The 12,683-nt window shown below is 43.0% G+C and overlaps 1 protein-coding gene across 5 annotated transcripts in view; it reads left to right on the forward strand.

Moving 5' to 3' along the window:
* FAM135A (family with sequence similarity 135 member A) overlaps window positions 1-12,683 on the forward strand; it is a 672,026-nt gene that overhangs the window by 468,660 nt on the left and 190,683 nt on the right. For 4 of the 5 annotated variants that reach the window (XM_053710421.1, XM_053710424.1, XM_053710423.1 and 1 more), the window contains one exon: window positions 6,215-6,368. In XM_053710421.1, the coding sequence (XP_053566396.1) occupies window positions 6,215-6,368 (154 nt within the window). Of the gene's footprint in view, window positions 1-6,214; window positions 6,369-12,683 lie in introns of those variants that run through there. The other variant, XM_053710425.1, reaches the window with a different exon arrangement.

Here is a 12,683-nt window from a genome sequence, read left to right on the forward strand (position 1 = left end):
ACACATCCAACTTGCTAGGTCTCTGGTTGGGGAGTCTCTGTCGCTTATCTCCCTGTGGTTCAGCTCCTTTGTCCATAGAGGTCCCGTGCATGTGAGAGCATATTGCTGCATTCACCGCTTCCTCCACACAAATGAGTTGTGCAGAAAGAAGCATCTGAAGGGTCCTGTAGGACAAATGCGCCATACTTGCAGTATTCAGGGATTGTCCCCCTGGCTATTGTACTCAATGCCTTGCAGATGGATCGACTGTCGGTCTCCCAGAGACACAGACTTCTGTTTCACTACTAGCTTCTCCCTCGCAGTTAGCTACCTTGTGGCTTTACCAAAGCCCTTGGGGTAAATATCGTTCCCAGTTTAGATTCAAAGTCATTTCAACAGAGCGTGGTGTAAAGCCTGGAGTATATATACCCAAATTATATAAGTAGGCATCCTTAAAATCTCTGTTATGGCTTTTAAATGTTCTAATATATCAGGAGCTCTTAATGTGTATGTCTGACCGCTTCAGCGGCCGGCTCTGTCCTCCTCACTTACCTGATAAATTTATTTCATGGTGGTGAGAGTCCATGAGCCCCCACTCAATTTTTTCTATTGTGATTGTTTTTTTGTTTTTTTTTATTATGCACCTCCTTTGTTTCATGCTCATTTTTGTTGCTCTTGTTTTCTTTTCCAACTTCCTCTTTTCTGGCTTGGCTATACGTCAGACTATTTTCCATTAAGGTGGGGTGGGTTTTAAGGGCTGTTGAAGTTTTGGGATATTTGCCTCCTCCTAGTAGCCAGGAGTATAATTCCCAGGAGTAATGGATCGTGGAAGCTCACCACCATGAAATAAATGTATTTATCAGGTAAGAATAATTTATATTTCTTTTCATAAAACAGGGAAAGTCCACAACTTCATTCCTTACTGTTGGGAAATACAACACCTGGCCGCCAGGAGGAGGCAAAGCCACCCCAGCCAAAGGCTTACATATCCCTCCCACTTCCCCTATCCTCCCAGTCATTCTTTGCCTTTTGACACTAGAGGAGGTGGCAGAGAAGTGGCACAAGATTCAGATAGTCCTGTAATGGGTATGTTCCCTTCAAGAGAGGACTGGAGTTTTAAGTAATCATATAAACCTCTCAGTGAGAGTATTGATGAAAGTTAGAGTCTGGAGATGCAGGGAAATTTTTCTACGAAACTATCCAGACTGTTAGCTAACAACTCTTGAGCAATCAGTGTTGATGAGTTTCACTGCTTGCTTTTAAAGGGACATGAAACCCAATTTTTATCTTTCATGCTTTAGAAAGATTGTGATTTTAAACAACTTTCTAATTTACTTCTATTATCTAAATTGCTTCATTCTTTTGATATCCTTTGCTGAAAAGCATATCTAGATAGGCTCAGTAGTTGCTGATTGGTGGTTGCTCATAGATGCCTCATGTTATTGGCTCACCCATGTGCATTGCTATTTGTTCAACAAAGGATATCTAAAGAATGAAGCAAATTAGATAATAGAAGTAAATTGGAATGTTGTATCCTCTATCTGAAAAGTTTAGTGTCCCTTGAATCACTCGGGTCCCTGTCAGAACATTGCTACAAGGGTGTCACACTTGAGAGGTTGTATCTGTTCCACAGCATGGATCCTAGAGGGTAAGTCCACTTTATTGTTATAGCATGGACTACTGTATAGGGTCACAGTGTGAATCCTCTATTCCTCAATAGGATCGAGGGTTAATTTCTCATTTAGGGAGATTGTTGGGAACAGTTATGGGGATTTTTATGTTCTGCATTAAGTTTGGGCTCATAAGAGAGTGTGCTTTTGGTTTTGGAACAGACAGGTTTCACTTTCGTTTTTGAGTGTTGCTCAGCTCATATTAGCTTAGCACTCTTTTGCATAGCAGGGGAAGTCCTTTCTTGTGCACTACGTGACCGGGTGCGGCCTTTTTCACTTCCTTGCGATCCTGCTGCAGCCAGCACTCCTGAGGAGAGTTTCACTGATCATTTGTCTGGGTCTAGGAGGTGGTGAGTGTCCCAGCCATTAGGATTGTAAAGGTGCCTGTTTTATATTAAAAACACTTGTTTTTTGTAACATTTTTATTACAAAAGCTATGGAGGACTCTGAAACTACGTTAGAGGGTTCCACTCCTTCTGTAGTGAATAATAATATCTCTTTTTATTGTGAGGAGGGTGTGGTTTGCCCGCCTGCTCAATTTTGTTAAAATTGCCTAAGCACTGTTTTAAAGTCTAAGAAGGGAGCTAAGTCTGCCAATGCTCATAGCGCAATTGGTTCCTCTGATCCATCAACCTTTCAGGATTCTATGACTCAAGAGATTTCTGCCCTGTTTGCTCAAACCGCTTCACACGCAGTTCCCCGTGGCACAGCTAATTCTCCATCTGCAGTGTCTGGCTACAATCTGCAGTGTCTGCGGCCCTGAGTGCCCTACCTATCTCTGGGAAATGTAAAAGAAAGGTAAAACATAGTTCTCCCGACTAAAATCTGTAAAAGCCTGTATGTCTCGGCTATCCGAGGATGAATTAACCACTGTAGCTTCAGAGGGTGAACTTTCTGAGTCAGAGACGTTTGTTACTAAGTCTCCTCCGGCGGAGGAACCCTCCTTTAGATTCAAAATTGAACATCTGCATTTTTTACTAAAGGAGGTCCTGTCTATGCTAGAGGTTCCAGAGGCTAAGCTACCTGAGGAACCTAAGATCCCTACGTTAGACAGGGTCTACGAAGACAGAGAGGTCCCACAGACTTTTGCTTACCAGTTCGTATGGCGAAGATTATTAGTAACGAATGGGAAAGAATCGGAAATTCCTTTTCTCCCTTTGCAACTTTTAAGAAATTGTTCCCAGTCCCTGACTCTCAAATAGAATTGTGGGGTTCCATACCTAAGGTGGATGGCGCAATTTCAGCGCTAGCTAAGCGTTCTACTATCCCCCTTGAGGATAGTTTGTCCTTTAGAGATCCTATGGACAAGAAGTTGGAAACTTTGCTGAGGAGAATGTTCCAACACACAGGTTTTTTATTCCAACTGGCAGCAGCAGTAGCCGCGGTGGCTGGAGCACTACCTACTGGTGCGATTCTGTTTGAACTTATTAAGGTGGAATCTCCCCTCGAGGATATTCAGGAGAGAATTAAGGCATTCAGAATGGCTAATTCCTTCATCTGTGATGCGAATATGCAAATTATACGCAAAGGTTTCAGGTTTTGCGGTTCTGGCCCGCTGGGCTCTCTGGTTGATATCTTGGTCTGCAGATATGACTTCTAAAGCCAGGTTACTTTCTCTTCCCTTCAAGGGGAAGATGTTATTCGGACCAGGTCTGGACTCCATCATTTCCACGGTTAATGGAGGGAAAGGAGCCTTACTACCACAGGATAAGTAGAACAGACCTAAGGAACGACATTCCTCGAATTTTCGTTTCTTTCGTTTGGACAAGTCCCAATGATCTCAATCCTCATCCAAGCCTGAGCAGCCCAAGAGTACTTGGAAGCTGGCTCAGTCCTGGAACAAGTCCAAACAAAGAAGCCCGCCGATAATAAATCGGCATGAAGGGGCTGCCCCTGATCTGGGATCGGATCGAGTAGGGGGCAGATTGTCGCTTTCCTCAGACGCTTGGTTTCAGGATGTTCAGGACCCTTGGGTTCTGGAGGTCGTATCTCAGGGATATTGAATAGGATTCAAGTCTCATTCGCTCAGGGGCAGATTCCTTCTCTGCAATCTGTTTACAAGACCAGAGAAGAGCACTGCCTTTTTAGGTTGCGTACGGGATCTAGTCTCTTTAGGAGTAATTGTCCTGGTACCTGCATTAGAAAGAGGTCTTGGGACTACCAACGCAAGTCTATCCGACTGGGGAGCCCTTTGGGCCCCTTCTGGGTTCATCCTAGTTTATCAGATTCCATTCGGACAATATAACTTTGGTAGCTTACATCAACCAACAGGGAGGAACGAGCAGTTCCTTAGCGATGAGAGAGGTTTCTCAGATCCTGTAATGGGCGGAGACCCACAACTGTATGCTGTCAGCGATCCACATTCTGGGTGTGGACAACTTTGAAGCAGACTTCCTCAGCAGGCAATCTTTTCACCTGGGAGAATGGTCTCTCCACCCGAGGTATTTGCAGAGATATGCTCCAGATTGGGGATGCCAGAGATAGACCTCATGGCCTCTCGTCTAAATGACAAACAACCCAGGTACGAGTCGAGATCGAGGGATCCTCAAGCAGATATAATAGATGCTCTAGCGGTTCCCTAGAGGTTCAGATTCGTATATCTATTTCCTCCATTACCTCTTCTCCCCCGTGTGGTGGCTCAGATCAAACAGGAGCAAGCATTGGTGATTCTAATTGCTCCATCCTGGCTGCGAAGGACTTGGTTTGTGGATCTGGTGGGAAAATCCTTATCTCCTCCATGGAGGTTACCCTATGGCAGGGACCTGCTGATACAGGGTCCCTTCCTACATCAAAATCTAGATTCTCTGAGGCTCACTGCGTGGAGATTGAACGCTTAGTCTTAGCCAAGAGAGGTTTCTCTGAGAGTGTTATTGACACTTTGATTCAAGCCCGACTCAACGCATCTACCATAAGGTGTGGCAAACTTATCTGCCCTGGTGTGAAGAGCGTGGTTTTTCTTGGCATAATGTTAAGGTTGCCAGAATTGTATCTTTTCTCCAGGATGGACCGGAAAACGGTCTATCTGCTAGTTCCCTGAAGGGACAGATAATCGGCCCTGTCGGTGTTGCTGCAAAAGAGATTAGCTGAGTTTCCGGATGTGTAGTCCTTTGTTAAGGCCCTGACTAGGATCAGGCCTGTGTTTAGAAGGGTGGCTCCTCCTTGGAGTCTCAACCTTTTTCTTCACGTGTTGCAGCAGGCTCTGTTTGAGCCAATGCATAATGTTGACAATAAACTGTTATCCTGGAAGGTTCTGTTTCTGTTGGCTGTTGCCTCTGCTCGCAGAGTGTCTGAAATTTCTGCCTTGCAATGTAACCCCCCTTACCTTCTTTTTCACGCCGATAAGGCAGTTTTATATACTAAGTTAGGTTTCCTTCCTAAGGTGGTGTCAGATTGTAACATTAATCAGGAGATTGTTGTTTCTTCCTCGTTTCCCAATCCTTCCTCGGCGAAGGAACGTTTACTCCACAATTTAGATGTGGTTCGTGCCTTGATGTTTTATCTTCAGGCTACTAAGGAGTTCAGACAATCTTCATCTTTGTTTGTCATCTATGCAGGTAAACGTAGAGGTCAGAAGGCCACTACGTCTTCCCTGTCTTTCTGGTTGAGGAGTGTCATCCGTCTAGCTTATGAGACAACAGCCTCCTGAGAGGATGACGGCTCATTCCACTAGAGCAGTAGCTTCTTCCTGGGCCTTTAAAAAGGAAGCCTTTATGGATCAGATTTGTAAGGCGGCTACCTGGTCCTCCTTAAATACTTTTTCTAAAATTTACAAATTTAATGTGTTTACTTCGAATGAAGCACCTTTCGGGGGAGAGGTTTTGCAGACTGTGGTGCCCTCAGATTAGGGTCCACCTCTTTTTTGATCCTTCCCGTTATTCCTTCGGTGTCCTCTGGAGCTTAGGTATGGTTTTTCCAACTGTAAAGAATGAAGTCCTGGACTCTCCCTGCCTTATGGAAAGAAAACAAAATTTATGCTTACCAGATAAATTCCTTTCTTTCCTGGCAGGGAGAGTCCACAACCCCGCCCGTAAGATATTTTTGTTTGGGCAACTGCTGGCACCTTTATACCCTGATGTTTCTCCTACTTTTCCTTGTTCCCGCTGCTGAATGACTGGGGTGTCTTTGCCTCCTCCTGGTGGCCAGGTGTTGTATTTCCCAACAGTAAGGAATAAAGTCATGGACTCTCCCTGCCAGGAAAGAAAGGAATTTATCTGGAAAGCACACATTTTGTTTTTTGACTTCTTAAAGGGAATGCCTATCTGTGTGCAAAATTCCATGTACATTTGTTTTAAAGGTGCTTTTTGTCTAACCGCTTTTGATGTAAGGCTGTTCAATGAATCGGTAACCTTTTTTCTGCTTTCAATAATGATGTGGCCTATTTACCTACTTTTTTGCGGTACATTTTTACATTGTAGGGCTAGTTTAATTAACACAAGAAATATCTGTGCCCTTTATGACAGTCATTTTATATATCTTTAGCTATACACATCAGTGACTTTTTCCAGCACATGGTTATTTTATTTCTCCCTCCCTCACTTTCTCCCTTTCCCTGTATTTTTTTCCAGGGTAACAGCTTTGTAGTTCAAGAATGTTTCTTGCATCATGCCTACAATTTCCATTATACACTCTGTGCCTGTTTGCTGCTAGCATTTAAGGGATTATACAGCTATTTCATCACAGTAACAAAGGAGCTGCCTTCCTCTTCCAGACTAGAGATGGGTATGTATTTGATATTTGAATAATTGTAACCTAGAGAGACTCTGCTGCCTTCTTGTGGCAAAACCAATTTATTAGTCTGCTTTACTTTTGCCTTCTTTGATCAATTAGCTTTAAATAAATATCCTAAAATAAAGATATTTATAAATAGCATCTTGCTGCCAACACAGATATTCTGACTGCTGATAAATATTTTTATCATTCCCTTAAAAACCCAGTGAAGGCCCAAATGTAATGATTGCCTTGTGCAGCAATAGATTTAGAAATCTAGATTCCATTTAGAGCCATTACAATAAAACTCATGCATGCTCGTTTAAATCTGAATGGCCATCATCTGAATTGTTTTATTTTTTGTTTCTTACCTTATACATATTACTTCCTTTATACACATACTTGTGTTCAATATAAAGCACAGTGTTTCCCATGATTTGTTTGCTTTCCTCATAATATTGCTTCAATATTTTTTTAGGCTAGTAGCAGAGAATATTTCTAAAGTGAGCACATGGTTTCTGGATTACTAATATTACTAACAACTGAAGAATGCCAAAACAACATATAACTGTCAATATGTCAAGTAACTGCAGTATTTATTACACTGAGGCTTGAAATCACATATACAGTCTCACATAGCGTGTTAAAGGGACACTAAACCCAAATTTTTCTTCCATGATTCAGATAGAGCATGCAATTTTAAGCAACTTTCTAATTTACTTGTATTATCAATTTTTCTTTGTTCTCTTGCTATCTTTAGTTAAAAAAACAGGAACCTAAGCTTAGGAGATGGCCCATTTTTGGTTCAGACCCTGGATAGCGTTTGCTGATTGGTGGCTGCATTTAGCCACCAATCAGCAAGTGCAACCCAGGTGCTGAACCAAAAATGGGCCTGTTCCTAAGCTTTCATTCCTGCTTTTCAAATAAAGATACCACACAAGAACGAAGAAAAATGCTAATAGGAGTAAATTAGAAAGTTGCTTAAATTTGCATTCTCTATCTGAATCCCTTTAAACTTTACTGAATGGTCACATTCCTCCCTCTGTAATATCAATATTATTAATTAAGGGTCTAAAAATAATAATAAGTGCAAGTAAATGGATATTGTAATGCAAAAATGATATGATCTAATTCATGGATGGCCAAGTTGCGGCCCTAGTATCTGTGGTCCCGGGAAAAAGCAGAGCTAAAAATGTGGATATTACTATTTGTGTTTTTCTTGACCATCAATTTATATTCTGCCTCCATATGTTAGCATGTTGGCCACTGTTTTCTCTTGTAAGATGTATCGAGTCCACGGATTCATCCATACTTGTGGGATATTCTCATTCCCTACAGGAAGTGGCAAAGAGAACACCCACAGCAGAGCTGTCTATATAGCTCCTCCCTTAGCTCCACCCCCCAGTCATTCTCTTTGCCTACTCTAAGTAACTAGGAAGGGTAAAGTGAGTGTGGTGACAAAAATGTTAGTTTTTATTTTCTCAAGCAAAAGTTTTTTTATTTTAAATGGTACCGGTGTGTACTATTTACTCTCTGGCAGAAAAGGGATGAAGATTTCTGCAAGGAGGATGATGATCTTAGCACTTTGTAACTAAGATCCACTGCTGTTCTCACAAGGGCTGAAGAGTACAGGAAAACTTCAGTTGGGGGAACGGTTTGCAAGCTAAACTGCATTGAGGTATGTTCAGTCTATTTTTTTCTAGACAGACTGTGATAATTCTAGAAAAGGCTGGCAATATCCCCATGAGGGAAGGGTAAGCTGTATTCAGATACTTAGTAGGAATCCCAGCTTGCATAAAGGGCTCATTAGTTACTGGTGACACTGATAGGAAAGAACGTTTTTTTGTTTTTTTTATGGCAAATATAACGTTTTTTGAGGGACTTTAAGGGGTCATTGTGGCTTTTTTTAGGGTTATTAACCCACATGGCTAGTTTGAGAAACACTCTGTTGTGTTTCTTTTAGGCCCCATAACATCGAGTGAGGTGGGAGGGGCCTATTTTCGCGCCTCAGTTGCGCAGTTTCTTTTCCTCAGAGACATCCAGCTGCTTCTCCAGAGGTTCCTACTGTGCTTGAAGGGCTTTAAAGAAGGTTTTTTCCCCACAAATCGTTCCTAAAGGGCAGGTAGGCGCCACAGCGGAGCTGTGGCAAGGTGCTGAACGTTTGTTTACCGGTTTTTGACGTTTTGTCAATCTGGTTTTTACATTAAGGGGTTAATTGTTTATTTGCATAGCTGTGCAAAGTTACTAAGGCTTTATGATGCTACTGTAAAAATTTCGTTGAGTTTACTGCTTTTTTACACTGTTTTGCAGAGTTTGTGCAGCTTTTTTCTCTTAAAGGCACAGTACCGTGTTATTTGCTTTGATTAAAGTGTTCTCCAAGCTTGCTTATTGCATTACTAGCCTGTTTAACATGTCTGACATCAAGGAAAATCCTTGTTCAATGTGTTTAGAAGCCATTGTGGAACCCCCTCTTAGAATGTGTCCCACTTGCACTGATATGTCTATAAATTATAAAGAGCATATTTTAGCACTTGAAAATATTGCAATAGATGATTCTCAGACAGAAGAGAATGAGGGTTTGCCATCTAGCTCTCCCCAAGTGTCACAATCAGTAACGCCCGCACAAGTGACGCCAATTACCTCTAGTGCGTCAAATTAATTTACTTTACAAGACATGGCCACAGTTATGAATACAAGCTTCACAGAGGTTTTATCTAAACTGCCTGGTTTACAAGGAAAGCGTGACAGCTCTGGGTTAAGAACAAATGCTGAGCCGTCTAATGCTTTAGTAGCCGTATCCGATATACCCTCACAATGTTCTGAAGTAGGGGTAAGGGATTTGTTATCTGAGGGAGAAATTTCTGATTCAGGAAAGACGCTCCCTCAGACAGATTCTGATATGACGGCCTTTAAATTTAAGCTTGAACACCTCCGCTTATTGCTCAGGGAGGTATTAGCGACTCTAGATGATTGTGACCCCATAGTGGTCCCAGAGAAATTGTGTAAAATAGACAAATACTTAGAGGTTCCTGTTTACACTGATGTTTTTCCAGTCCCTAAGAGGATTGTGAATATTGTTACTAAGGAGTGGGATAGACCAGGTATTCCGTTCGCTCCCCCTCCTGTTTTTAAGAAAATGTTTCCCATATCTGACACCATGCGGGACTCGTGGCAGACGGTCCCTAAGGTGGAGGGAGCTATTTCTACTCTATCTAAGCGTACAACTATACCTATCGAAGACAGTTGTGCTTTCAAAGATCCTATGGATAAAAAATTAGAGGGTTTCCTGAAGAAAATTTTTGTTCATCAAGGTTTTCTTCTCCAACCTATTGCGTGCATTGTTCCTGTAACTACTGCAGCTGCTTTCTGGTTCGAGGCTCTAGAAGAGGCTCTTCAGATGGAGACTCCATTAGAGGATATTATGGATAGAATTAAGGCCCTTAAGTTGGCTAATTCTTTCATTACAGATGCCGCTTTCCAACTGGCTAAATTAGCGGCACAGAATTCAGGTTTTGCCATTTTAGCATGCAGGGCTTTATGGCTTAAGTCCTGGTCTGCTGATGTTTCATCAAAATCTAAACTTTTGAACATCCCTTTCAAAGGAAAGACCCTATTCGGGCCTGAACTGAAAAAGATTATTTCAGACATCACTGGAGGGAAAGGCCATACCCTCCCTCAGGATAAAACAAATAAAATGAGGACCAAACAAAATAATTTTCGTTCCTTTCGGAACTTCAAGGGTGGTCCCGCTTCAGCTTCCTCTGCTGCAAAGCAAGAGGGGAATTTTGCCCAATCCAAGTCAGTCTGGAGACCTAACCAGGCTTGGAACAAGGGTAAACAGGCCAAGAAGCCTGCAGCTGCCTCTAAGACAGCATGAAGGGGTAGCCCCCGATCCGGGACCGGATCTAGTAGGGGGCAGACTCTCTCTCTTCGCTCAGGCTTGGACAAGAGATGTTCATGATTCCTGGGTTTTAGAAATTGTGTCCCAGGGATATCTTCTGGACTTCAAAGTCTCCCCCCAAGGGGTAGATTTCACATTTCTCGATTGTCTGCAAACCAGACAAAGAGAGAGGCATTCTTATGCTGTGTAGATGACCTATATACCATGGGAGTGATCCGCCCAGTTCCAAAAGAGGAACAAGGGCTAGGGTTTTACTCAAACCGGTTTGTGGTTCCCAAAAAAGAGGGAACTTTCAGACCAATCTTGGATCTCAAAATTCTAAACAAATTCCTCAGACTACCATCATTCAAGATGGAGACTATTCTGACTATTCTACCAATGATCCAGGAGGGTCAATATATGACTACCGTGGACTTAAAGGATGCGTATCTACACATCCCTATTCACAGAGATCATCATCAATTCCTCAGATTCGCCTTTCTGGACAGGCATTACCAGTTCGTGGCCCTTCTCTTCGGGTTGGCCACGGCTCCCAGAATTTTCACAAAAGTGCTAGGGTCCTTTTTGGCGGTGCTAAGGCTGCGGGGCATAGCAGTGGCGCCTTATCTAGATGACATCTTAATTCAGGCGTCGACTTAACAGCTAGCCAAGTCTCACACGGACATCGTGTTGGCTTTTCTGAGATCTCAGGGTGGAAGGTGAACATAAAAAAGAGTTCTCTCTTCCCTCTCACAAGAGTTTCCTTCCTAGGGACTCTGATAGACTTGGTAGAAATGAAAATATTTTTGACTGAGGTCAGAAAAGCAAAATTCTTAACCTCTTGCCGAGCTCTTCATTCAATTCCTCGGCCATCAGTGGCTCAGTGTATGGAGGTAATCAGTGTCATGGTAGCGGCAATGGACATAGTCCCTTTTGCCCACCTACACCTCAGACCACTGCAACTATGCATGCTCAAACAGTGGAATGGGGATTATGCAGATTTATCTCCTCAACTGCATCTGGACCAGGAGACCAGAGATTCTCTTCTCTGGTGGTTGTCTCAGGACCACCTGTCTCAGGGAATGTGTTTCCGCAGGCCAGAGTGGCTCATAGTAACGACAGATGCCAGCCTGCTAGGCTGGGGTGCAGTCTGGAACTCCCTGAAACACAGGGCTTATGGTCTCAGGAGGAAACTCTCCTCCCGATAAACATTCTAGAACTGAGAGCGATATTCAATGCGCTTCTGGCGTGGCCTCAGCTTGCTGCAGCCAAATTCATCAGATTTCAGTCGGACAACATCACGACTGTAGCTTAAATCAATCATCAAGGAGGAACACGGAGTTCTCTAGCAATGATGGAGGTAACCAAAATAATCCGATGGGCGGAGGATCACTATTGCCATCTCTCAGCAATCCATATCCCAGGAGTAGAGAACTGGGAGGCGGATTTCCTAAGTCGTCAGACTTTTCATCCGGGGGAGTGGGAGCTCCATCCGGACGTATTTGCCCAGCTGACTCAGCTATGGGGCACACCAGAATTGGATCTGATGGCGTCCCGCCAGAATGCCAAACTTCCTCGTTACGGGTCCAGGTCCCGGGATCCCCAGTCGGTACTGATAGATGCTCTAGCAGTGCCCTGGTCCTTCAATCTGGCCTATGTATTTCCACCGCTTCCTCTCCTCCCACGTCTGGTTGCCAGAATCAAGCAGGAGAGAGCTTCAGTGATTCTGGACTTGGTATGCAGACCTAGTGGACATGTAATCGGGTCCACCGTGGACTCTGCCAATGAGGCAGGACCTTCTAATCCAAGGTCCATTCACGCATCCAAATCTAATTTCTCTGCGTCTGACTGCTTGGAGATTGAATGCCTGATTCTATCAAAGCGTGGTTTCTCTGAGTCGGTCATTGATACCCTGATTCAAGCTAGAAAGCCTGTCACCAGGAAGATTTATCATAAGATTTGGCGCAAATATTTTTATTGGTGTGAATTCAAGGGTTACTCATGGAGTAAGATTAGGATTCCTAGAATATTGTCTTTTCTCCAAGAAGGATTGGAGAAGGGATTATCAGCTAGTTCCTTAAAAGGACAAATATCTGCTTTGTCTATTCTTTTACACAAACGTCTGGCAGATGTCCCAGACCTTCAAGCATTTAGTTAAGCCTTGGTCAGGATCAAGCCTGTATTTAAACCTGTTGCTCCACCATGGAGCCTAAACTTAGTTCTTAAAGTTCTTCAAGGGGTTCCGTTTGAACCTATGCATTCCATAGATATTAAGCTTCTATCTTGGAAAGTTTTGTTTTTAGTAGCTATCTCTTCGGCTCAAAGAGTTTCTGAGTTATCTGCTTTACAATGTGACTCACCTTACCTTGTTTTTCATGCAGATAAGGTGGTTTTGCGTACCAAACCTTGGTTTCCTCCTAAGGTTGTTTCTAATAGGAATATCAATC

This window comes from Bombina bombina, chromosome 4, assembly GCF_027579735.1.
Source record: "Bombina bombina isolate aBomBom1 chromosome 4, aBomBom1.pri, whole genome shotgun sequence".
Taxonomy (NCBI): domain Eukaryota; kingdom Metazoa; phylum Chordata; class Amphibia; order Anura; family Bombinatoridae; genus Bombina; species Bombina bombina.